General features: G+C 41.5%; 1 protein-coding gene and 1 long non-coding RNA gene across 2 annotated transcripts in view; one reads left to right on the top strand and one right to left on the bottom strand.

The window, feature by feature from the left end:
* Positions 1-7,462, top strand: part of TET2 (tet methylcytosine dioxygenase 2) — a 70,284-nt gene extending 62,822 nt beyond the window's left edge. Inside the window, exons 9-10 of the mRNA XM_031607624.2 lie at positions 1,101-1,461; positions 2,693-7,462. Coding sequence (XP_031463484.2) covers positions 1,101-1,461; positions 2,693-4,098 — 1,767 coding nt within the window. The 3' untranslated portion in view covers positions 4,099-7,462. The remainder of the gene's footprint in view (positions 1-1,100; positions 1,462-2,692) is intronic.
* Positions 1-26,039, bottom strand: part of LOC149918108 (uncharacterized) — a 37,378-nt gene extending 11,339 nt beyond the window's left edge. The window contains exon 1 of the long non-coding RNA XR_016465888.1: positions 17,944-26,039. This is a non-coding gene — a long non-coding RNA (uncharacterized LOC149918108). The remainder of the gene's footprint in view (positions 1-17,943) is intronic.
* Positions 26,040-27,704: the final 1,665 nt, after the last annotated feature.

The raw sequence follows: 27,704 nt of genomic DNA, 5'->3' as shown, positions 1-27,704 counted from the left end.
CCTGCCATTCTATGAAACTGTGAAACAAATGATTTTTTTCCATAACTTTCTTCTAAGTAGACTTTTCAAAGCTGTGGATTTCATTCCTGCTTGGGATGAGAATAAAGTCTGCAAGTCTTACTATCTTTTGTAACATGCACGCTCACTTTACACTTTTCCATTCTGAACTCCAGCATTTACAGCAAAGGTTCCACAAATGATAACAGAAAAACTGTCTGTTTTTCAATGCTGGGTGATTTCTGTTCCCTGCATACTCTCATACAGTCAGAGAAAACAAGAGGAAAAAACAAGTTTCAGGTCTGAATAATCTTCAGTGTGATCTGAAGTAATTCACAGTGCAGCTCCTATTACCAAAGAGATTATCTACTTTCTTTTAATACCAACTAAATTTGCCCTGTTTCCAGGGTCTGACTTAATTGAAAAGTCAACCACCAACAACAGAATATGTATTTTTAGCTGAGCTTTCTTCATAAGATCGGCTGATTCCGTTATTTTACTGCAGAGTATGTCTGTATCAGCATCTTTTTCTCCACTCAGATATTCCCAATACCCATTTTAGCTGGAGCTAACACAATAAGCATGCTACAACATACACAGTGCTAACTTCCCAAAATCTTTATGCAGTATTAACATGACTTGCTGCTTTGCAAATCATCCTAAGGGGGCATAAAGCACAATGGCAGTATGTTATATGCCCCACGACCTCTAATAAGGTACCTAGTTAACCTACTGTAGTAAAAAAAAATCTTCATCTGAGCACAGTTTTCACTGCTTTAGCTCGCTGCCCATGGTGCTATGGACCACACTGTTTGTTTCAGTTTAGGTGATGCGCATCTATAACTGCTTCTTTGAGCACAGGTACAAAAACCATAGATTTTTACACTTTCTGTTTCTATTTACGCTGTCCAACAGAGCAATGGAAGAAATGAAATTGCAGACTTCTTGTGATAATGTGTAAATTGCACAAAAAGAAAGCTTACAAGTAATTTGCCAGATGCTGATACTGACAGTGCTAGGGCAAGGTAAAACACACAGGCCAGCATTTCAGGCAACTTGTAAGACTGGTTTGAGAGAGTTACTCTAACACTCCTTTCTGACAGGTTTGCACACTAACTAGAGAAGACAATCGTGAAATTGGCCAAACACCTGAAGATGAGCAGCTCCACGTGCTCCCCTTATACAAAGTCTCTGATGTGGATGAGTTCGGAAGCACTGAAGGCCAGGAGGAGAAGAAAAGAAATGGCAGCATCCAGGTCCTTACCTCCTTTCGACGGAAAGTAAGGATGTTAGCAGAGCCGGTTAAGACGTGCCGGCAAAGGAAGCTAGAAGCAAAGAAAGCAGCTGCAGAAAAGCTTTCCTCCTTGGAGAATGGGTCTAGCAAAGCTGAAAGAGACAAGTCTGCTGCAGCACGCAACAAACAAGGCAACTCTGAGGCAGCAGGTCATACAAAGCAGCTAGCAGGTAAGCATGTGAATCGGTTCATGTGGTAAGTGGTAAGCTTCCTAGGAATTACAGCCATTTACAATGAACTTCAAGAAAAGTATTTGTTCTCAGCACATGAACACTTCTAATAAAAAGTGAACAGAATTCTTGAATGTAAATATCGATATTGTATATTTATAAATGCTAGAATGCCAAATTGTGGTCAACTCTGGAGAATGAAAGAAAGAAAGAAAGAAAAAGACACACCAGAAATCCTTTACTGCTGAATAGCTAGTCCCTGTAGAAGTCACGTGCTTCAGCAAACCCTCCTTGCCAGTGTATTGCAAAGCACCTTTAAACAATTACTAGTGCTAGAAGCCATGAAGAGAAGCATGTGATGTTACTGCCAAAGAGCAACCTACACCACTCACTGTTGCTGCTGTTAAAGAGAACCTCATAATTGGAGTAGATTCTAGCCTAACCTAAGCTCTTTAGCAATATTTATATACTTTGCTTCGAGACTAAAAAGCAGAGCGGATGTTCTCATAGTGGACAAAACACACAACAATTGCTGGCAGTTCTCATCACTAGATTCTAGAATCCTGGGCAGAGGTGTTCATGACTATTATTACAGAAAATTCCACCAAGAGGAATAAAGAGATAAATGCAAGGCTATCCAGAAGGTCAGTGAGATACCTATGAATAGAAGCTGCCCTGTGACCCAGGCCAGGGTTTTAACCATTAAATTATCCCATTGCACTTGAATGAATGATGTATTTTTCCTCGTATCTTCAGTTAATCTCACTGGTTACTGAACTGTTATCACTGTCAGTGAATGTCACCATTGTTGCTTTTTACATAAAGCTGGAGACATATTTTTGAGACTACTGTTAATGCAGATGTAGAATAATTTATTTATTTATTCTTGGGGAAAAGAAGGTCACCTTGTGCGTGGCTATTTGTGAGCACTTTGATGCTCCATTTCACGCACTACTTAAGTGATGATTCAACTCTTTAGACTTTGTGCTTGTGACTCTGAACAGATTGCACAGTCCTCTTTTCCCCATTTCAATTAGCATCTGATCTCAGTGGATGCACGCCAGAAAAGAAGAGTAGCCTTAGTATTTTTTCAGCTTCTTAAAGCATGGTATTTGATGTATCATATGATACGCTTTTCTTAAAAATATCAGATATATTTATCGAGAAGAGTGTATAAAGTTTGCATTTTAAAAAAAGAAAAAAGCTTGTTTTTTTCTTTTCACATCTACAGATCTTTTACGTCTTTCAGGACCAGCGACACAACAACAGCAACAGCATCCACAGCGTACTCTCCCTAACAACCCTCAGTCAAATGCTATTAACACTTACTCGGGTTCAGGTTCTGCAAATCTGTATGTAAGGTTGCCTAATCCAGTCAGTGCTTATCCAGGCTCTTCATACGCTTCAGATCCCTACGGAGGGTCTGGTCCCATGAACCTCTATACCACCTCATCACAGCCTGCGGGGTCTTATTTGAATTCTTCCAGTCCCATGAACCCTTATTCTGGATCGTTAAATCAAAATAACCAGTGTCCACCCTATCAATGCAATGGAAACATACAGATGGACAACTGTCCCTCTTACTTGGGCTCTTACCCTTCCCAGCATCAGCACATGGACTTGTATAATTGTCAAAGCCAAGACCCTATGTCCAAACTAAGCCTACCACCCATTCAAACATTATACCAGCATAGGTTTGGGAATAACCAGAGTTTTGGTCCCAAGTACTTGAATTACGGAAACCAAAATATGCAGGTAGACTCTTTCAGTAATTGCACCATTAGACCAAATGTACACCACGTAGGGTCTTTTTCTTCTTACTCCACCCACGAGGCTGACGGTCATTTTATGGAGGTTGCCTCAAGGTTAAAATCTAGTCTGAGTAATCCAAGCATGGACTATGCCTCCATGAGTAAAACCACTGAACACCATCATGTGCAACTCCCTCCACATTTAGCACGTGACTACCATTCTGCTTCGACTATGTTTAGCGGTCCTCCTAATTCGTTGCATCTCCAAAGTAAGGATAGTGAAATGATTTCACATGCAGTAAATGGCTTGTCTAACACGATTCCAGGTCAGAACCACGATAGGACTACACCCCAAGGTGGTTTAGATAAAACAGATGTGCTGAATCCTGAAAAAGCTGAGGATCCCGATGAAGTCTGGTCAGATAGTGAACAGAGCTTCCTGGATCCGGAAATTGGAGGAGTGGCAGTTGCTCCATCTCACGGGTCAATTCTCATAGAGTGTGCAAAACGTGAGCTCCACGCAACGACCCCCCTGAAAAACCCCAACAGGAACCATCCCACCAGAATATCCCTTGTCTTTTACCAGCACAAGAGCATGAACGAGCCAAAACATGGGCTGGCTCTGTGGGAGGCAAAGATGGCTGAGAAGGCAAGAGAGAAGGAGGAGGAATGTGAAAAATACGGTCCAGACTACGTGCCTCAGAAATCTTACGGCAAAAAAGCAAAGCGAGAGCCTGCTGAGCCACACGAACCCTCAGAACCAACGTACCTGCGCTTCATCAAGTCTCTTGCACAAAGGACACTGTCGGTCACCACGGACTCCACAGTAACTACATCTCCATATGCCTTTACACGGGTTACAGGGCCTTACAACAGATACATCTAACTTCACACCTTTGTTGGTTACCTCATCTGAGAAAAACAACTCGTCAATAGGGTAGCTGTCGCTTAGGTTTTGGGGAAGGCAAGGGTGGAGAAGAAAACAGTGTTTTTATTAAACTCATCAGTGGAAAAGGCCTCGGCACACCAGCAAAAAGAGGTAATCTTGCTAGCACACTTATTTTCCACTGATTTTTAAGTGGTCACAGATGGCACGTAGGAAACAAGACCAAAGCATCCTATGCAAAAACAGAAACAAAACAAAACAAAGTGTTTCACAATTTACATTTGAAAACACTGGCCCCGTTGCTGAAAGAGATAATCTGCAAATGGATTTTTTCCTTCTTACAGTTCTGCACATCTGTGACCACTTTTAATGTCATCAAGTTCGCGTAGTCATGGAACAGGAGCAAAAAAATTCCTATTAAAAAAATAATACTGTAGTGTTACAACTGCAGGAATCTTAAAATAACATCTGGTGCTGAATCTGCGATGTACTGAAATACTGGAATGACGGCTTTTTAACATGCAGTTTTTACTGTAACATTATTAGTCTCTTAATTTTATTTAATGAAGTAGATAACGTATAAAACGTAATGAATAGACAGCAAAACACTGAATTTGTTTGGATATTCTAAAAACCATGGTGCTATCTAAGAGAATGGTGTCTTTATTTTAACAGTCAAACAGTTAATGCCTTTATAACAATTAAAATGTCAATGATGTATTCAAATGTTCTTCAACAACAGGGAGGACCTCTTCATTCGTGTATGTATTGAATTTACCTGGTGTTAAAATAAGCTTACTTTTTAATGTATGGGAATTACGAGGACCTCTGGATGTGGCTCATCCAGTCAAGTCCTAGGAAAGGACAATAAAATAGAGAGATATTTTTTTTTAAAATAGTGTTTCAAAAGCACTTTGTCTACCTAAGCTTGGCAACTTGATCAATGCTAAGGTACTGAGACATTAAAAAAAGAAAAGAAAAAAAAAGAGTTTACTTTGATTTTAAAACACAAAGATAGTTTTTTTAAAATAAAAAAAAAAAAAAGCTTTTAATACTTTTGTTTTAGCCATGCATCTGCTAGTGGGCTACATATCCATTTTTAATACAGTCAGTTATGGTAAAAATGGGGCTTACTGGATATAAGGGAATACTTCAGTACACAAAACACACGTTTTTCTGGTGCTCATCTCACACAGCTATACTGTAAACTGTTTTCTACAATTATTATGACAAGTTCATTGCTCAAATATGTACAGTTTTAAGGAAGGAGTTTTATATTAACCACAAGTAATAATTAGCAGCATGCGACAGACTACAACTAGTTAGCTTGGGCTTCTGCTGTTTTTAAAGATCTGTATGCTCTTCAACTATTGAATGGCAGATTGCTTTTGTGTTGATAATTATGTACATTGTGGTGTAAGTCATTTCCCGGTGCAAGCATCCTCTTTTCCAGGAAGATTGAGCAGACCGATGCCTACACAAGATGAATGAAACAGGGTTAGTTCTGTGTGATTCCGTTGATTAAATAGAAAAAAAAATAGGCAGCTGGCTTGCTGTGGTGGTTTTAAATCATTAATTTCTATTAAAAAAAAAAAAAAAAAGCAGGAGAGTTGTATAGTAAATTAAATTGTAAACAAGACTTTTTTTAACGCAATGCTTTAGTATTTTAGTACTGTAAAAATATTAAATCTATATATATTTGGGTTTTGAGCTGAATTCACATCATGGTGCTACTCAGCCTGCTACAAATATATCATAATGTGAGCTAAAATACATTAAAAGGTTTGAGTGATGTTCCTACTTGTCATATACCTCAACACTAGTTTGGCAATAGGATATCGAACTGAGTGTGAAAGTTTATATATTGTATACCATCTTTTTCCCCCAATAGCCTTTGAAAAAAAAAAAAACAAAACAACAAAAAAAAACCTCTCTCAATACTTGACATTTTCGCAAGTGTAACTTGAACTTCAGCTTTTTTTTTTTTTTTGGTTCTAAAAATTCAGGGATATTTCAGCTCATGTTCTCCTATGCCAACGTGTCACCTGTGTGTATGTAAAGCTGTTGTAGGTTAAATATATTATTCTTGGGTTTTTTGTTTTCTTTTTTTGTTCCGTTTCCTTTTTTCCTTCAGGGATTTAATGCTTTTCTTTTGAATCCCTTCTCTAATTTCTCTTGTACATGTATTGATGTAACTAAAACTAATTTTGTAAATTTGTTAGCTCTTTTTATCGCGATGAAAGCGTTTAAGAGATTTAGAATGTTTTGCCTGTTTCAAATGAATAAACAAAAGAAAGTAGAATGCACTGAGCTGATTAAAGGGAAAAACGTAAGGCAGGGGTTTGGCAAGTGACTGTTTGCTAGAGTTTTTCAAGTCACTCTCTAAAGAAGGCTTCTCGGATACTGTAATGAATGAAAGAGAATATAAAAAGGTACAGTCTGTACAAGGGCTTCCCTAAACACGCAAACCTCCACGTCCCAGATATATCTTGTGCAATATACTGTAAGATTAAGTTCGGTTGAAAGAAATTTTATCTAAGAGAATCACAAGCTAATAACGCAAGGAAATCAAAGGAGGCCTTTGGGTTTAATGGTCAGATATTTATTATGGCAATTTTGCTCTCTTTTTTTTTTTTTAATTCTCAGTCTGTGACTTTACTCACTGCATTGAAACAAAAGTTTCACCTTTTTAAAAAAGTTTTTTTTAATGAGGGTTATGTGTCAGATTAATTAAATCATAAATCTTCACCTGTGGGTGATTTTTGTATTCTTCATCCAATCCATAGTAGACGTTTGGTTAATAGGCCGTGCACCGTCATTTGCCAAACTGCTGGCAGCAAGAGCGGGAAGCTTAGCTGGCGAATCACTTCTGTATTGTAAATACCCAACCTGTAACTTTGGTGTACAGAACCCTGCCTCAGTTGGAACGAATGACAGAGCAGACATAAAATTGCTTGTATAGGATTATCAGGTTGACTATAGCCATACTTGAAGATGCTTCTGAGTGGTGTCAACTTTACTTGAATGAATTTTTCATCTTGATTGACGCACAGTGGTATAAAGTTCACTTCTAAAGCTAGTGGTTAACTTGTTTAGGAAGCTTTAGCAGTTTGACACTAAGGTAATGAACTTCTGTGTGCATTTTCTATGCTTATGTTCTCCTTTTTTTAAAAAAAAAAAAAAACAAACTTTAGTTTCATTCATTTTCATGAAATGTTTGGTATGTCTATAAAAAGAATCCGAGGATGGTTATAAATACTGTAAGTATTGTAATGTAATGCAGGTTATTTGAAAGCTGTTTATTATTATATCATTCCTGATAACGCTGAGATGTGGGTGTTTTTAATAAAATTTATATTTATTTAATGCACTCTAAGTCTGTCTTACAGAACCTTGTTTTTATCTGCCACTTTTATCAGATAACAACAGGAGTGTGCTCAAATGAAAGCTCTGGTGCCAACCACAGTCCAGGAGCCCCACAGGGAGCGACAGCGCTCACGGGGCTGGGGAAGCTGCCAGCCTGGAGAGACAGCACTGTGGGTAACAAACTGCATACATCAGTAGTTTAGAAATTGAATACGTTGACCAATATATCAGGACAAACCCTTTCTTGAGTGCCAGCAGCAGCAAGCTCAAACTGCTCAGCAAAGCAGCACAGACCATATTGTTTAGCCACCTCCATCCTCCTCTGCTGAAAAACTTAAACGAAATGCATCATTAGAGACCCTCAAACAGGAGACCTGGGCACCACGCTTACTCCTAGCCATGCTTATGCTTTGACTCATGCCTGCTGGCCTTCCCCTCCTCACCACAGAGGAACATGGCTCATTCACTGCTGGAATTTCCCTGCTGCTCCAGTAACAGCACAAATGCACACCTGACGAAGGGGAGAGGCAGGGCAAGGGAGTGTCAGGGGCTTCACTGGGTGTGTTGGCAGACTTCTTTCTACCCCCTTGTGCATTTTTCAATTTCAAACTACTCCAAAAAAACAGTAGGATGCTTTAGAGGAAAGAAGTAAGAAACAACAAAATGATAAAAACACGTATAATCTAAGTCAAACAATCTAGAAAAATAGCAGAAGCAATTAGAAAGAGTATTTTAATTAACAGCAATACCTGCTGCACTTGTGGGCACTAGACAAAAGCATATTTTCTTGGTCCCTTATTTTACTTTCAAGGGATATTGGGACAGAAGCCTGAAACATTCTCTTCTGTAGGAAGAGGCAGAAATTGCTCTCTCAATGGCTGCAAAATGTTGCTGTAGCAATCAGCACTTTAATGCTTTTCAAGCTTTTCTTCTCCCAAGATCCCAAACCTGCTGTCAACCCTGCTTTACCCCATCCATCAATGCCATACAGCTCAGGAAAACCTCCCTGCTATGCCATTTATATGGCTAAGTGTCTTAGGGAACTGGAGATTTAATATTCCAAAGAGCCACAACGTTCGCCCCTGGCTCTTGTTGTATTCTCAGATGGGAACATCATGATGCAGACTAACCCACTGCAGCAGCCCAATTTCTCTATTCCATGTGCAGGTGCACTCTTAATGCACCAGACAATTGCACCAGATCTGACAAAGGTCCATCACCCTGCTAGCCTTCCCAGGAAGAAGTCCTGCCCTTAATGAACATTCCCACCAGCTGCCTTTTAACATAAGCTGCCCTCAGCGCAGTGCCAGACAGATCTCAGTTCTGAGGTGCTGCTAACAAAGCAGTCCTCCCTGGTAAGCCAGCAGTGTGCTCCCAGCCAAGGCTGAGTCCAATCTGCAAGGCAGGGACCTTGGTGACTTCCACGCTGTGCGACAGCCATCACACGCCAGACTCACTGAAGCTTGCTGATAGTCTAGCAGCACCAAGTTTAAAACTGGTAGATATCACATCTCAGCAATGACTTAATCATCTGCTAACTCGCATAGTAACATTTTCTTCCAGAAGAACATGCATCTGTCAAATTCCTGCTATACTCAATTGATATTTATCTAAGGCAGATGTAACAATTTTAAGGTATGCAGCAGCCAACCACTTCGTCTCAGAGGACTGATGGCTTCAGCCCCCTCCTGCACTGAGCCAGTGACAACTCTATCACTCAGCTTATGCATTAAGTGGGTCCCTTTACTTTAACCTGTAAATGATTCTCTAAGTTAGCTTAATTAGGGCAAATACTGTACTAGCAAGGATCCTTAAAGAGAAGTCAATCTGCTCTACGTTTCATTTGCCTCACCTCTCAGTTGCAAAAGGAGTAATTGCTACATATGAAGTCAGCTCAGAAAGCTCCGCTGATTAAAAAAAAAATCCTTCTGTTTAGAGGGGAAAGCAAACTTACATTGAGGTAAGAAAATGAGAAAGAAGTGGGGAGAGGTCTGTTAAATATCTACTATCCTTCCTGATCAGAAAAACCTGGGGCGTGAAGCTGCATACTCCAGCTCTGCTCCTTTCAGATGTAGGAAGGAGGTCTACAGTACCACTCCTTTACCCCCCCAGAGCATTTACCCCTTAGGTCAGTGCTTTGAGTACTTACAATGCTGACATTCAGGTCCCCTCTGCCTGAGCTAAATCAGAGCATCACTTTCCAGGAGGCAAAAACCTTAAACACCCCCAGGGAACACGCAGGCACGTCATTCCCCTCTTTCCACATTCTAAAATACTTCAAGCCACTGTGTGATAGAGCAGGGTGTGAGAAAACCTACTGTTTCACTGCACTTTACAGATGGGGTTTAATCCTCAGCAAACAAATACTGCTGTCGGAGGAGGCCATGAGAGGGCTCCATTTTTGCCTTCCAGATCCAGCCAAACTCATCAAGGTGAGGCTAGTTCTCCCACTCCATTTGCTGCATCTAGCATATTAAACACTTCATAGTATGTTACAGAAGAAAAACTATCACAGGGTAGGCACACTTCCTTCTTATGTCAAGGAAGCATTGCATGCACTCATCAGTCACTGCTGAAAACCAAGCCCACTGTCAGGCAGAAACAGCTTGTGATTGTGCTTCAGCTTTCTTTTAGCTTCCACTGCATTAGCATCGGATTTTCAGGCGTAATCATCACCCTCTTATTTTTCTGCTCCTGTTGTGATTATTTATAGAAATGACAGCACCATTATCTTCCTGTATGTAAGCCTTCATACAGACCACTTTGGTAAAGAGATTTAACTGGAGGGGATGGTTTAAAGTGCAGCCTGCTCTGAAAAGGGATGGGGAAAGTGGCATCCTGGGGATCCCAGGCTGCATCTCAATTATCGACATAGCTAACACATCTATTTAGAAGGAGGCGGCACTTCCCCATCTCTCCCCCTCCAAAAGCAGGCAGCAGTTTTCCTGTGAGCAGCCCATCTCCCCAGCTGCTCAGTTTGAGCTCCATCGACATTTGCACAGATATAAAGTCGGTCAGACGGCAGGAATTTGGGCCTAATTAATGGGAACAAATGCTTTGCTATAAACAGAGGAAGACTTGGCGTGGGGGCAGGTGACAGATGTCCAGCAAAGGGAAAACATCTATTAGCTGTTCCATCCACTGCCACCCCCAGCACATTTGTTTTGCATGACAGCTCTTCAGCCCTAGTTTAAAGCACCCAGACTATGTTACATCTCTACTGGAGAACCTCTGCAGCAGGATACTGAAAGGGCCCGTATAAGGAAGAATTTTAAAGCCTTAAGCTTGTCTGCCCTTCAAGAATTTAAGTGTCTTATAATTGGTAACCCTGGAATATCTCCCCTCTGCACACTGCTCTGCTGTTAGCACTCTCCATACCAGAAGCCTGCCTTTTGTCAGAGGGCTGCAGTTTGCAGGCATCTAACCCTCCCAGCTCTTTCTTCAGATGAAAATAACTGCTCTTTTACACCGAAGCACACAAAGATCTCTGGCATAGGATGCAAAAAAGAGCAGCCCATTCCCACACTGACCTATGCTTCTATGGTACCTTCAGACAAGCTACACAGTTCCCCACCTGGCTGTTCCAGGTAAGATAAGGACTGAGGCTGTCACACAAACACACACCAGCCCCATTGAAGACACCAGCCTTTCTTCTGCCCAGAACCCCAGGAAGAAATACCAGCTAGTCCAATGGCAGCACATCAGCAACTCACCTGCATCAGGGCTATGACCACTATGAGGAGGTGTGCCTTTCCCACAGGACAACTGAGAGCACATGGAAAATGTGCTCTTCTGTTGCACATTTATATACAGTAAGGTGCTGCAAAACACACATAACTAAGTACCTATGTAGCTGATGCTTGAGCAGTTGAGATTATTATAAGCTGTTTTCTTCCTCGAAGAAGTTCACTGCTGACACTGGTCAGTACTCACCAGCTACATGTAGCTATTAGATTTTTCTGTAGGTAGATCTCTAGAGCATAATATATGAACTTTCAGACAAGAAAAACCACTGCACTGTTTCAGGAGAGCTTCTGTGTTTATACCCTGTGCTGATAAAAACAAATCAAAGATAAGTGCTATTTGATGCCTGCCCACTTGCCACTGAAGCAGGGACTAAGCAGTGAGCACACTGTCTGAACCAAGGAGGGCCCTGCTGTTAGGAACTTGCCAGACAGCACTCTGGCTTGTTCTGTTAACTCTCATCAATCAGTTACAGATAAAGAGAGACATATGTTACACATGACCCCTTGACACAGAGACTGGAAGGATCTGCCCACCAAACTTGCAAACGTCTTCCAAAAAGACAACGAGGTTCCTTTTGGGAAGTACAGTCACTGTTTTTAAACTACAGCCGACAGATGTAAGCCTTCAGTACAAGAAGTGGAGGAGAGAGTCCAAGATATCCCCATGATGGAGGAATGAGATTGGTCCTGCCACTCAGTTTAAATTACAATAATATATTGGCTGGACCAGAGGGAGAAGAACTACACCTAAGGGAAAGCATGACTTTGTAGTAAGCTCCAATGCCTGTTCACATTTCTGCTTATGGATGTGATCTTAATATTAAAGAGCACATGAAAGACAGAGCTCAGTGACAGTGCTTGACCCCAGCCTCTCTCTTCATAGGCAGGCACCTTCCCTACCAGGCTTTCCCCTCCTCCATCTAAGCTTTAAAAATGGCCAAAGCAGAGACGTGATGCTCACTGGAAGCTCAGTTCTCCTGAACAATGAGCACGTTCTGATAACAACTTGGGCACAGGTACACTCTGTTTTGGGGTCAGGTCACACTTTTTTATGAGCCAGGCAGTGGGACTCCTATTCTAAGCAGTCTGGGACAAGAATGAAAGCAAAATCCAGTTGTCTGCAGATGTCACAGAGATATATCACCTGCAGGGGCAAGTGAACAGGGAACACACAGATAATAGTTACAGACTTGAGCATCTAACTCTGCTTAGAACCTGCTTAAAGTACCTTGTTTTGTTACTGGGTTTCTAGGTCACAGTTTCCTTGTACCAGTCTGCTCCAAACCAGACAGGAAGGTTACAGCAACACACACATTAATAATTTAGGTATTCAGATGCTACAGTAACAGGGCCTGCAGTGCGTATCCTTGAACTGAGAGAGCTCAGTTGCCTTTTCTTGCTTACGTGAATGTCCTTCTTTCCTGCTTTACACTTCCCTTATGAAATAAGCCCTATTATAACACTTCACTTTGCTGCTTCTTTCCCTTAAAAACAACTCTGTTAGTGAATCTTTCCATTGCCAATGTAGTTTATAAAAAATAAAAGAAAAAAGAAATGGAGGGGGAAGAGAAAGAAAGAAAGAAAGAAGGAAAGAGACAGCTTTCTATAAAGCTTTGCAGTTCATCTATCCCATATCAAAGCAGGTATAGACAAGAATAGCTGCTCAGCGTGCATGGAAAATTGTTTTACTAAATGTAGAAGGAAAAGCATTGATTCAATCTCATGGACACGAGAAGTCAAAATTGCACAGTTGCCATTAGTGCTCTTGCTGCTGTGAAGTCTGAAAGGAGTGGAACGGCTGCTTAGAGGACAACAGAAAGGCAATGAAGGAAGCCAAAATTACTCTTCTGAATTTCCTCTCTCTGCTGCTGTAATTGGGCACCCCAAGGTATTCTCTTCTCAGCCACAATGGTGAGCACAGTCAAACCTGTCGCTGCATACATAGTAGGCAGCACAGAACTGACAACCAGAGCAACTATTTCCATTGATTTTTCATAACACGATCAATAAAATATTTCATTATGACCCACACAATCCTATTTGCATCATCAGAAGACAAGAAAGATGCTGTCATGTCTACAATTTTATTTTATTTTTAATAAAACCCCCAGAGATGTAGATCTGCTGACTGTTTTTTTCCCTCCCCCAGTAGAGATCCATACACAATGATTTCTTTCTCTGTTCCAATCATATCATATCAGGTATTGGATGGCTGAAACAAAAAAACCCACACTAGTCTGAAGCCAGTGCTTTTGCTCCTAGGCACTCCCTTATCTTCGAGGGTTGAGGTAGTTTGAAGCATAGATACATAAATTCTCTTCCTTTAGTTCACCTCCTTGAGCATGAAAAGCAAATCCCCACTCTTTTTATTCTGCCCCCCTCATCACTAGGGTCTAATAGAAAGAATGAAAGAATGAAGCAATATCTTGAAGCTAACAGAGAGTATTTGGCCACACGTGCTACAAGGTTTTGGAGCCTTGCAAGTTTTTCTAAGTGCACAGCTTGAAACCTTTTAAAGCCACCTGATGATTAGAATTTAGGCACTCCAGCTTCTTTTAATGTCACCCATTAACCATCCACCACTCAGCTAGCCACTTTGAAAAGCTGGAATGCACACCAACTGTAGATCAGACTACATAAACACCTATTTCAATACTTACTAAAATATTTCCTTTTCCACCCCCTCTCCCCAGCAATTTACAAACAGAGCATTTTTACACAGCTTTTCAGTGCTTCCAAAATAGTCTAGGGCACACCACAAAACCTAAAATATAAGTGTTATAGGTACACAGACATGGTTTATGAAATGCACGATTTTTCCTATAAGCAGAGCCTTGCTGATGAGGCCCAGCTCAGAATACAAGAGCTATTTAACAGTGCTGCACTGAACCTCCCACCCTTTCAAGGTGCCACTGCTTTTCAGATCTCCAAAGTCCTCCCCAAAAAGCAAATCAAACTTTTGGAGCACTAAGACTACAATGGTCTCCAGCTTGCATCAACCCTACCCATGAGACAACACTGCAGTTCTGCAAACTACAGAACAGCCATGAAGGTACAAGAAATGATGACAGAAGTACTTTCACCCGTTTGTTAGAAGTAATACAGTAATCATGCAATTTTGGCTGAACTCCAGCCTGGCCAAATGCACTTTTTACTCCAAGATGCACACAAGCCATACAAGATGGTGCTTCTTGTTGAGAAATTAGAGTGAGACATGGCCTGGTAAACTCTGAATGTACCATATGTAACAGAGAAAGGATTGGCTGGAGAAAGGAGCAAGCTTTGTGTAATTCAATCTCCTCCTTAAAAGAAAAAAAAACGAGTTGTGAAAATCAGCATAATCCTGGCATAATGCAGAAGGGGGAAGGAGGGGAAGGCCAGAGAGGAGAGGGATTGCAACACTTCCTTGCTGCTAGTAGGATTTTACAGACAACAGCTGCAACACTGAAGGAAGTCAGATCAAGACAAAGGGATCACCGTAATCTACCAAGGGCCAGGTTTCCCACTGTAACAGAGGACTCCATCTGATAGTCTCTGCAAGCAGGGACCTGAATGTAAACCCTACACAGAAAAAGCTACTGACAGAACATGCTCTTGGAACAGAGCATGAGCACTCAGGTGTCAAGTGAATGTACAGCAAGTGGGGAGAAACTGACTGGGGAAAGCTCAAGTGCAGTATTCAGAGCTGGCACCACATTCAGTAGAACTACAAAAAGGTCAATAGTGACCATAATCCTCAAGCTGCTTCCTGCAGTACCCACATTCCTGCAGGCTGTTACCTGTTTGGGATGCCCACACTTTCATGCAGCAGTAACAAGACATCTTCCCTCCACAATCTCAGCACTTTAAACCTGACCACAAGCTGACTGCAGCTTTCCAGAAGCCATCATACCTTCTCAGAGGCCTCCACTCTTCTAACAGGCTCGCCACTCTAACTGCCTGAAATCCATAAAGAAGTTTAACATAAATGCTTTTGTCATGAAATGGCTGGGAATGGAAATGGCCCTTTTGTCCATTTTGTGAAGAGAAGCATAAAAAGAGGAACACTGAAAACCTTCACTTGTGCTGCTTGCAAAAGCAAGTGGATGAACAACGCATGAGCCACACCAGCTCCAAGTGCTCTCACAGGGTAGCCACACCCAAACTGCAGGGTTTTCCACTTGATTTTAAGGCACCTTGGAAATTACACAGTAAGAAAGGGGCTGGAGATGACTAATTCCCTCAGGCTGAAAGATGGCACAATGACTGGATCACTAATAAAAACAAATTACAGCCAGGAAGTCTAGGGAAAGAAAGAGGTACAACTCTTTAAGGTAACAAGCAAACAGGAGGTGAGGAAAGCCCAGGAGCAGCCATTACACAGAAGTCACTCTCACTCCTTTTCACTATCTTTCTCAATAAGACAGGTATAGCTGCATAACCAAAAGAGACATGTTGTCAAATGGCCTGACTCACTCTGGATGCAGTCAGCTTGCAAGTTTCTATTTGGTTGGTAAGAGCAAGCTGTTTAACTAGTCTATGATCATCTAGTTCCTTCACCTGTTCCTTGTCAGCCTTGTCCATAACAGGTTTGTCCCCACTGAGCTGTAGAGCCAGGCAACCACAGAAAATTACCACTCCTAAGGCTTCACCCAGCACAGCTTTGGAGCCTTACTTGGAACTGTTACACTTCTAACGTGACTTGCTGCTTATCAGCTACAGGGAGAGGTTTCACACTGCAAAGTAAATGCTTGCAAGCTCCACAAGAAAAAAGCAAAAGCTATGATTTCTTGCTTTGATGCACAAAAAGCTTTAGCAACATGAGTAAACAGAGAGGAATGTCAGTAACAGCTCATTAATAAACCAATTCACACTTCCTAGCTGGAACTCAGCCACTTAAAATTAGTGAAATCTAATTGAAATCTAACATGTTTCCAGATGCAGGCAGTTTCTCCTTTGCTTAAAGTCTCAGATTTCTTTGGTAAGCCAGGATAAAACAGTCTTGTTCTTCTCAACAAGAAGTTTTACCTGCTTGCTAGGGCCCCAAGCCACTAACCTAGTTTAGACATCCAGCCCCCCCATGCTCAACTGCATATCTGCTTCCAAAATGTGTTAATTATTACACTAACACAACAGTCCTATCAATAGTACGTTACAAATCCAGACACTCTGTGAGCTGTAAGAGCATTTACTTGCAGCCTGAGAACTACACAACACAGGAACAGGCACCATACATCAAGACAGTTCTGTTTCCAGTAATGCCACACAGGTCCTTTCTCGTGTCAAGTCTCAAGAACCCTACTTGCAGCCTTACTTTCATTCTCCTGCCACATAAAAATATAACACGCCCCATATCACATCTAACCTACGGCTCTGTTTATGGAACACCTTCAGGCTGGGAGCCAGGGACGTGAGATTAAAGACATCTTCCTCTCTCTCAGGTTATTTTATCACAGGCAGAGCACTCAAACAGCACGCACATTTATACCACAGGATGCAGCAGCACAACCCAGAGTGCTTTTTCCATTTTTAACTGGATTACTTTCATTTAAAAACTTATTCTTAAGTCTTACCATGAAAACAAACAAACAAAATGAAAATCCCACTGTCCCCTGAATGTTGTAAGATACTCTATTACACCAAGCATTCAACTCACACAAGTTTCAATGGTTTCTTTCCTGGCAGGGTTGACGCTAACTAACAGCAAGCAACTCAGCTCAGAGCAGGTTGGCACTACAGCACCTAACACAACTGCCAGTCAGGACATAGCACTACATTAATACAATCATTGCACTAACCCAAAGCCCAGGGGCAAGCAGGGAGCTCAAAAGACACAGGGGTGGATATGCAACACAGCCTGGGATTCGTGGCAGAGCTCCTAAGCCTGCCCTAGACCTTCAGGGGTTTATGAAGCAGCAGCACTGCTTTGCACACAGTCTCTGGTTAAAAACTAGTACTCACACCCCTACTCTCAGAGCAGGAATCATCACTTTCAGATCAAACAATTAAGCATTTATCTAAAAAATTATACAGGTGGTAGATCAAGCCTCAAACCTCATTCTGGAAGGGAGCATAAGACACTCAAGCCCCTCATTCCATTTCAGATATGGACACCAATACTATAACTCTCTCAAGACTGCAAGATTAATACAAAGAGATGAATGAAGACTACTGCCACTGAACAAGAATCTACTTCTATCTTGTTGGAAAAGTCCTTTGAAGGGCATAGAGATGAGGAATCCAAACCCTGAGCCCAAGGAAGAACTCAGTTTCCGTATCACCACCATCACCTAACATCATAATCAACTTCCTCTCATGAAGCTTTGCCCTTCCTTCCTGCTGGGCACTGTTTAGGTACAGTATTCACTTTACGAAGGGAATTACAATTTGATAGTACCACAGCAGCCACCTTTGAGATGGCCACGGAGAACTACAGCCCTGTTAAATTCTGCCTGATCAGCCATGCTACCAGATAAACCAGTACATACTCTAAGCAGCAAACACAATGGGGGTGGAGGGAGAGAGAGAAAAAGGCAACAGTAAGACAGATGTTAGTTTCCTCAAGCGTACACTTAAACTCCTGCACTTCCGAGATTTCTTCTTAATGCTTTCCAGACTTGTTGGTAGTTCAGCCATCCCCTTCTTAAAGGGAGCCCTACCTTTACCTCAACTGATTTGAGATTGTTACAAACTCAGCCACATATTCAAAATTACTGGAGCTTCATAAAAAACAAAAGCACAAAACCAAACTCACCTCATTAACTCCTATTTCCCTGAAGTCTGCTAAGGTCTAACTTCAAAAGAGCCCTCCTTTCCTTTGCCTTTGTTTTATAACCTACCATCAGAGACAGCTGGCCTCTGCAGCCCAGCCAGGGCACTCTGGGAAGGGAAAACCCTACACCTGTGGAAAGCAGCGCCCACCCTAATAGGAATTAGTGCCAGTCCCACCCACACTGCTCAGCTGTGTGTACCCTCAGCCAGCATAGCAGAGCAGGCTCCCAGGTGAACACATCACTACCAAGTGCAGTAGTGTAGTACTGCACCACCACATCAAAGCCTGAGTGGTGTCATTTGGGTGATTTTGATTTCTACCTACAAACTGAAATACTGTGCCCTTAAAAAATTCCGTCTCATAAGCATGCCAATTTACCTTTAAGAAGTGGAAATGACAGAACCTGCTTTTGCATTCCTACTGGTTAATTGGATATAACTGGGTGGGGAAGAAGGGAACCCTTCCCACTGGTTTGGTTGCTTTCTTTGTAATGCAGTAATTTAAATTTTCTCTGATACCACAGAACCCAACCATCCCTTGATTAATAGCAAACTCCCATTTCTACAGTCCAGACTGTTTCTGTAGCCCCACAGCAGGCTATCTGAGATTTCTGTCTTGGGCATAGTAGCATAATTAGGCTAATTATGAGAGAGAAAAGATAACAGATACAGAAGTTCTTTTCCCTAATCAGCTCTAGGTCAAAGCTCTACCTGTAGCTAACAAGAAAATAATCTATTAATGAACCCACGACAGGAAGCAGCATAGCCACAGCAGTGGAAATGTGGAAAGCCATAATTTGCAGCAAATGCAGTTTTGCTTTTTAGGGAGGGGGGGAAGAAACCCTTGCACAGATGGAAATGATGACTGACTGGTGTGCTGACAGCAGCCTGCAGTGCAGGTGGGACACGGGGTCTGGCATTATGTTGGCTCCTTTAATTCTGTCCATTTTAACTGTCAAAATTACACACATTGGGGGTGGGGGGGAAGCTAATGCATATTTGATATGCACACTGCTGCAGGGAAGGTTTGGGAAGAAAGTAACATCAAATGTACTTTTTCCCTGCAAAGGAATACACTACTCCTGAGAACTGTGGTGTTAATACACCTTAAGGAACAAGCTATTAATCTGTGCACCCAGGTTTTCTGCACAGCAGGACTGCACAGAAATACTTACCAGCTTTAGCCTCCATATTTTGCAGCAGAAGCAACAGCTGTGTGTTAAGCAAGAATGTTCCCCGTGCAAAATACAGGAAAGGGTTTGATGCCTCAGAGAGAAATCCATGTAAAACAGCTCCGTGCACGGTGAGCTGCCCTACCTTCCACTTTGCTCTGATGAAGGCAGCATCTTTACTACACAGCATGGCCAGAGGAAGCAACAGTTTCCTTGCCCTTCCTTAGCGGTTAGAGCTCTCATTCAGGATGTGGGAATTAGACATAGCTCCCTGTCTACTTGCTGGGATCCAGATCCATTTGTTCTGCTTCACAGGGGCTGAATTTCCACGGAAACAGGAGGCCTGAAACTCTAACACAGGTCAAACATACCAGTGTGCTAAAAGACAGCTTAGAAAGCTCAAGGGCAGCAGGGAGAGCAGCCTACGGTTCAGGTGAAAAGAATATGCCATGCCACTTCAGCATGAAAAGCATATTCTGAGAATGCCAATAGGAGGACAAGAGTGTCTGGGGAATTAGAAGTGAAAAATTAGCATTCAACAGTCTACACATCTAGATGGTCACAACTGGGCTAAACTGTGGGTGTTGCTCCTTCCTGCAGCCCAGTGCTCCACACAGGTGGCAGGGAGAGACAGCAATTCTTGTCTACCATAATCAGACTCACTGGAACGGTGCCCGAATGCACTGCTTCTCAACATCTGAGAAATAAATAAATCAAAGGACTATCTGCTCCTTTTGGAAACCAAATGAGCAATATCCAAGGCTATGCTTGCTGTCCTGTTACTTACTAAAATTTCTCAACAAAAATTAGGCTCGAACTCTGAATGCCTGCTATTTTTAGTTGCCCATTTCCTCCCACTTTGTTGATTTGCTCACATATGTGAGAGCACACAGTTTTGAGTGTTTTACTTTCCATCCTCCCTGGGATAGCATTCCATATTTTATGGCTGAGCAGCAACCCAGGATCGTAGCCTAAGAAATGCCGACGCTATAAAGGTTCTTCAGTTACTGCCATCAGCTTTAAAGACTTCATTTCCAAATGTAATGGGGTACGGCAATCCAAAGCAAAGCTCCTATCTTATGTTAAGAAAAGTCATAGCTGGTCATAGCTGTTTTTGTTCATGATCACATTTAAGGGTTCAGGGTCAAATAATGAAAGCATTCAATGCAATGAAAGCATAAAATTCAGCTGTGGGGAGAGGGAGAACTAGCTTACACTCTAAACAGGATAAACCAGCTCACACAGGTTTACATGAAACACCCTAAATAACAATGCCAACACTGTGTGGCAAAGCACTGAACCAACAGAGCATGAGATCAAATTGCTGCTGGATAATCAACAGGCCCCTGAGACTGACAGTATTTATCTTCAGAGAGCTGGTAGGCCCCTGCTAATTCTTTAAGGTGTCTCACACCCTTATGCCATAGTTTTCTTTATAAAAACTTGTACCGTTGAAAGGATGCTTGAGGGGAGGGACAAGCACAACTGAAAACGTAATCTCTTTTTAAACTGCATCTTTTTTTGACTATGGCTTTCTCACTACTCTCCATGTATACAAGCTAGTGCAAAGCACTACTCTCCTGCCAACTCCCTTCCTTTTGACTGATGTCTCTACTTCTCATATCATCTTCCAGATGCCCATCCCATGCACTCAGCCAGCTGAAATGGCTTTAGCTGCTGTACATGCGACAGTATACACATCACCCTGAAATTACTGTTGCTACACACAGAATTTGAATACAGTTGCAGTGTACAGGCTTTCTGGTCTAACTAGATCTGGTAATTCCACCTCAAAATGTTTCTATTCTTTTATTTCTGTAATGCAACAACAATTCAATCACAGTTTTGATCTCAAATGATTCTCAAAATGACACAGTAAAAGTCAATTTTTATTTATCCTAGCAATTATAGACCACAGCTTCCTGCTTCTTAGCTTTTGGGGTAGTTTGAAAGACACCAAAAACTTGGGCTGTATCAGAGCTAAGGTTCTGTTGTTATGTGAAAGTAGAAAAAAAAAGGGAAAGTAACTGTTAACCTTAAAAATCTGAACATGAAAGTTCAGTGTTCTTTTTCAAGCAATGCATGTTATTTCCTGCCTTTTTACTTAGGATTGAATTTATTCTTGTGTTGATAATGTAGGAGTCAGAAGGCAATCTGCATGCTTTCAACTATGCTGACCACACAAAGCAGATTTTAATCTAAACAATAAGCATATTCAAGCCAGAAATAGATACGTTAGTCTCCCAGTAAAGGAAGCCTTCAGGATATTCTCAGAGCAAGATTTTACAGGATTGGTTCCACTGATAATGAAAATAGCTCCTTTATTGATCACGACAAAAAACACCAAACCAACCAAACAAAAAAAAATGTAGCAATTACAACCATGATATGTGTAGTAGTCCTAACATCTATGTAGGCCATCAGTTACTGGGGCTTTTTAAACTGGCTACAAGCTATATGCATAGTTAAGCAGAGGACCCAAAATGTGTCTCTACATTACCCCTTGTCATTACTGCATTTCCCCTGCCCTGTTTCCTGAAGAACAGACTGCAATCATCTTTGGCCTTCTTTGGCCATTTCTCATCCTCTCTGGTGCTGGCATGCTCCAACCATCTCTTCTTTTGTCTTCCCACGCTTCTTCAGAGAATGCCCAGCAAGGTCACAGAAAGATGATCACAGGAGGTCAGATGAGGATGTGAGAGAAGGCGAAATCAGAGAAAAAGAAAAAAAAGAGGCCAGAAAAGACAAAAGAAGAGAAAGTCATTGGTCAGAGATGGTCAGACAACATGGGGAAAAGTGTTGTGGGTCAGAGAGGAAAAGGTCAGAGCAGAGAAGGTCAGCATTATTAGTTAGAATTTTATTTGCATAATTCAGTTAAGTATTTTTCAGTGCTGTTAATTATTACAGAAAAAGCAATACAATTTAAAATAGTGTTATTAGGCAGTCACTTGCACTGCAATGGGGAGAAAGGTGAAAAGCATTTAGCATTTTTTAAAAAGGAGAAATGTCTTCAAAGTAGGTCACTTCCAAACATCAACTCATGTGTAGCTCCTATAACTCATGAACCCCAACAAAGCACTTAAGACATCTGCAATTTTAATATTTCAGTTTTTGATACCATTAGCTTAAGATTTTGATGAGCCACTGTGCAGGTAACAAATTGAGAAGCTGAGCTTTACTGTTGCAGGAAAAGCAATGAACACAGCTGTTCAACATGCTCGAGAAAAGATTATTTCCTGTGACAGGTCAGAATGGAGGATTTTCTTGCTGTTGTTTAATACCTGTAACAGCTGAAAAAACAGCTGCTTAGTTTGAACGTTTCAAAATTCCCCAATGGAGAAGTAACATTTTTTTTTGAGTTCAAGACGAAAAAGTTGCAAAGCCCTCAACCAACTTGTCCAGGATCTCTCAAATACAGATAATCCCACTACTCTTCTACCAAAACATAGCAGTTATTTTGTGAAAATACCAGAGGAGGCATGTTATAACAGCCCCATCAAATAATCTAGGCTGTTTTAAGTATATTCAGCACACAGCACTGAAACCTTGGAATATTTCCAGAGCATCAGAGAAGTATTATGTTGCCAGCAGTGCAGAGCCTCTCTTACTTCTGCCCTTTGCCAAAAGCAGACAAGGCCACCCTTGAATTGGTAAAGCAACAGCCTGCTATTGCCAGCACAGCCTCACCATCCATTTAGGATACCCTCTGCCTTGTAAAAGATGGACTAGCTTTTTTATCTGGATCCTGGCCTCTAATACACAGATTTCCTCCTTCCTTAATTAACTGAATGAATTGAAACAAGACTGAAGTCCCAAATGACTCCATTCACATACTTTCTCCAGGAGTTGCTTCATCACCACATCCAACCATGGGCACCTCTCCCATCCTTTTCTGATGTGTTCAGTGAAGCCAAAGGATTACAGCAACAGAAGTAAATTAGCCATCTCGCTGTCTGCTTTCCCTCCTCTACCTGTTTTTCCAAATTTCTTGTGGACTAAGATTTGAGAAAGTAAATCCTGGGTCTGATTCAGCACTTGTGCTAATAATGAGATAAGAAACTCCACCACTGGCTTGCTGTATCTTATCAGGAACAACTCCTTGTAGAGGCAGCACTCATGTATGGCACTGTAGTGTCAAGCAGGCTTGAGAGCTGTAATTCATTGGCTTCCCTTCACCTAGGTCAGCATATTCCAAACTATGGTAAGCATGTCATTCATGATGTGCAAAGCCAGTTGAAAGTGATGTGTACTAAAACCACAGCCACCTCTAGTTCCTTTCTCTGGAGGAAATGGGGACAGCAGCTACTGCCCAGGCAACTGAATGCTTCTTTCTGTGACTGCTAGCTGCCCCAGACCCATCACCTCATCTCTTTGTATGAAAAAGTCAATGCTGATGATGGAAATTAGTAACATTCAAGCATTTACTTGCCTGCACTAGGATTCTTTGTGCTTTGTCTCCTAGGCTTGGGTTTTCACAGTACAATGGTGGTTTGTGACACAAGAAGAGATTTTGCTGTTCCCAGCAACCCAGCGCAAGACACAGCACCAGAGACCCTACTGTGCCACATGACAGTGGGTCCCAGCAGTCCCTGTCTTTGCCTTCCCATGAGTAACCACCAAGTCACTGAGTCAGTGAGGATGTGAATATTATGACCATGCAGCTGTGCTCAAGTCATCCAACTACCTCGTAGAGTTAAACAGGAAACCGATCTGGGTGAAGATGTCATTTCTCCTTATCTTACTCCCTTGTTCTCATTTTACCCCCTTTTTCTCTTCCCTCACCTCCTATAAGACTCCCAGAGATCTAAATGGCACATTTCCACTTACGGTACTGAAACATTTGTCACAAACTGATAAGAAAGCAAACCTCAGAACATTCAACCAAGAGTCTGTAATCAGGGGAAAAAAAAGGGCAGTGACAGTTAACTCCCATCTCCAGCATGTATCCATAGGAAACAGCACGCATCCAGGAAGGCAGAGCTGACACACCACCACCACTTCCTCTTCCCTGTCCCCATTCTAGTGCATACAGTGAGAAGGAGAAGCTCTGTGGTTGCAGAAGACGACAAGAGAGCAAGTCAAGGAAGAGCAAGGAAAGGGAAGGAAGAGGACTGTCAGAGAAGGCAGCTGCTTAGCTACCCCAGCTGAGTGCAGGCAGAAGTGCAGGGCAGTGGGATGCTGCGTCTGCTCTTCTGCATGGGTCTTGGCCAAGCTGAAGCAGCACACGGGGAAGCTGCAGCCATTTCTCACTGCTGAACATCGAGCTCCTTATGTAGGTGTTTAACCAAGAGTCACTCAAAGGTCACTAAAAGACTCAGTCTGCAATAAAACTTGAAAGTCCTCATGATGCAAGTTCATCAATTGCCATAACCACTAGATCACATGCAGAAATCAACATCTGTAATAACTCTTGGGGAATGGCTGCACTTAAAATTTGGAATCTGCAGTGCAAGAGACAATTTCCCAACTATTTCAAGATTAAAAAAAAATAAGCTTAAACTTTTCTTAAACTGTTCTTAAACTTTTAAGCTTCTATTAAACATTTTCATTTTGACTTAATCTTTATGTTTGAGAGTATGGGGAGATGTATATTTTAAGATTTGAACTCATTTTCACTTGCCTCACCAAACCATGTTTTCCAGAAGACTTTCAAATGTAATCACCTTAATGAAAAAAACTTTGTTCTAACTCACTGCAAGGAATTGGACCAAGTCACTATATAAAGGCCAAGAAAAAAAAAAAGAAATAAGAAAACTATGAGAAAACTATGGTAAATGCACAACCAAATGTGAAACTCCTGCAAATGTGGAAGTACTCCTTCCATTCTTCCTGACATTTCCAACTACTCTTTTCCTTCTTGGGTCAGTGCCTGCACTGTACAGATCTTTTCTTGAACAGACACTGTAACTAGGAAAATAACACAAGATAACTCAAGAGCTAGATGGTCTAAAAAGTGAATCAATGAAATGTTCTCATGCTCATCCTCCTTTCAGATTTGGCTGGTGCCCAGAAAAACTGGAAGAGTTGGGGCAACCACTGCATAACCCCTTTCTAAGCAACACCACAGTCTGAACATATTATCAGAATGAGAAACAAGCAGCTGTGGGCCAAGTGCATGTCACAGAGTTTTGCTGAGTGATACAGAAAGGCTGGTGGGCACTTAGAATAAACAATGGAAAGAAGGGTCTCTTTCATTTGCTCCCCTCCACAAGTATAAAATTAGTAGTAATGCACAAAGTAGAAAAAAGGATACCTCAGAAAATCTGTCTTTACAGCTTTGGAACAGTACTTTCTCCCTCGTTTTAATCCACTTCAACTCCATAGTGTGTATTGTCTCCTCTTGCCTTGCAGATGCACTGCAGCTCCAATACTCCCACCAACAAATCAGCACCCTGCAGAAATTAATATAAGTCCCCTGTTGTCTGAACTGTCACCATCCCCAGCATCTGAAACATGAGGTCAGCAAAGGGAAAACTGACTACAGCCTCTATTGCTGCCTAATCCCATGCAGCAGATCAATTTTTCCTCTGTTCCTCAGCTTTTCATTCTCAATTGCATGAGTCTGCTATCTTCTTGTCTCAACAAAGAAGCAGAACTCCTCAGAGGGTAAGCCATATCGAGTACAAAATGCATATGGGATGCAGAACTCCATCTCTGCAGAGATCACTTGTGGATGGATCACACCATGCTGCTAACTCCCTGTCAGTCCTCTCCGACATCATCTGGAATGGGTCTAACTGGAATTAACAACTTTAAAAGAGAGAAAGGGGGGGGGAGGAAGAAAAAGAAAAATGACCAAGTGTTTGCCAACAAACAGACTGTAAAAGTGTTGCTGAACTTCTCATTTCTCTGATCCTCAGATGGTTCTCTTTTTCAGATGGAAAGGGGAACTGTAAAAAAAAAAAAAAAAAAAGCCTTTTCTTATCCTCTTTCCAAACTAGTATCAAAGATTTTCAGATGAACATCCAGGGTTTAAGGTTGTCACAAGGGGATTTTTTTGAAGGCTGAATTCTTATGCAAAGTCTCAGCTTCATGTTCATGTCCTATCACTATTTGGGACTCCACTAGAAAAGGGAATCACCTGTTCATTACCATTTAAAACAAAGCAGAGATTTCATTCCTGCACTGCAGTCCCAGTTCTGACACTGGTCTATAAACAGACCATTTCCTCTGTCTGTACCACTGCTGAAGAGATGTCCCTCACTAACCATCCATGCCACACCTTGCTTGTTTACCACTCCCTCAAATCTGCTGACTTGAAACGTGTGGTTATCCCTCCATCAGACATTTCTATCAGAACGTCCTTGGCTCTCTTATTCAATCAGACAAGTGAATCTTTGCAAGCCTGATCTGAGAGGTGAAAACCTCATGAGGCATTCGCTACGGTTATACACTGTACACCTACAATCTTTGGGGAAATTCACTCCAATGCCCTGTGTTACTTGTAAAATCTCTCTTCCAGAACTGCTGCTTAATTTAATGTAGCTAAATAGCACACTGTCAAAAGAAAACATGTAGCATTTTCTGGTCTCCTGACAGGAGAGACAGTATCGAATAAAACCATGGAAATCCTTATCTTCCTATCCCTCCCTTTCAAGGGTTTCATGGAATGAAATGCCTCTTGAAACCCAATCCAGCCACACCAGGACTTACCATAGTAACTAGAGCACAAATTCCAATGAGGGCAGATATGTCTGAACATGTTTGGAAAATAAAAAAGCAAGAGATTGTTCAATTGATTATCACAGCTGTTTTTTGCTGATAATGCCATAATCCCCTTAATATAGTTGCAATCAAGTTTAACTTGGCTCCACATCTTTAAATGTAAATATTTTGTGGCTGCTGGCATTAAACATGTTAACACTTAAGCATATGGTTGAAACACCACATTTTTACTGAAATGAACATCATCACATTGAATTAAAAACCAAATACCAGAATTCTTTATTAATGGAAAGCTACTAACAAATATGGTTCATTATTGCGGCTGTATGAACAACTCAAGTTAAATGGCTATGGTCCCATCACACAAATACTTAGTCACCCTGCCGAAGGAATTGGCTCTAGCATTTGCTTTCATCAACATGACAGGATTGAAAGTAAGCAGAAAGATCGGCCTCTGTAGGTCTGTGTTACATGCACAAGTTTCTCCAAGTAACAAAGAATTTTAACGTCCTACCCATGGCACCAGGTGTAAGGTGATAGTCCTTCATCAACTGCTTTAAGGGTTCTGCATTAGTGTAGGGTAGGTCAGTAATCTCCAAATGCCAGCTCAAATAGTTTACAAAAAACAATCAAGGAATACTAGCTTAACTCACAGAAGGGAGTAATTCTTCACAGTTTGGCTGCACATTAGAGAAATATATCTTGGCTAGCCTCATTCATGGAAGCTCTAGGATTCAGCTGCCAGGACACAAAAGGCAGTTTTTTGTCCAGGGAAAAGTCATTCCTCAAGGTGAGTTGTGCTTTTATATATACTTCTCTCTCCTTTGTGAATACAAGGCTTAATTTCTGGGCCTTAGTAACATCTGGTGCTTAGACAAGCGAGACATTAATACACAGCAGTATAGAT

This window comes from Phasianus colchicus, chromosome 4 (assembly GCF_987193195.1).
Source record: "Phasianus colchicus chromosome 4, bPhaCol1.hap1.1, whole genome shotgun sequence".
In the NCBI taxonomy this organism is placed as follows: Eukaryota; Metazoa; Chordata; class Aves; order Galliformes; family Phasianidae; genus Phasianus; species Phasianus colchicus.
Note: the sequence above shows the minus strand (reverse complement) of the source record. Positions and strands in the feature narration are given on the sequence as shown.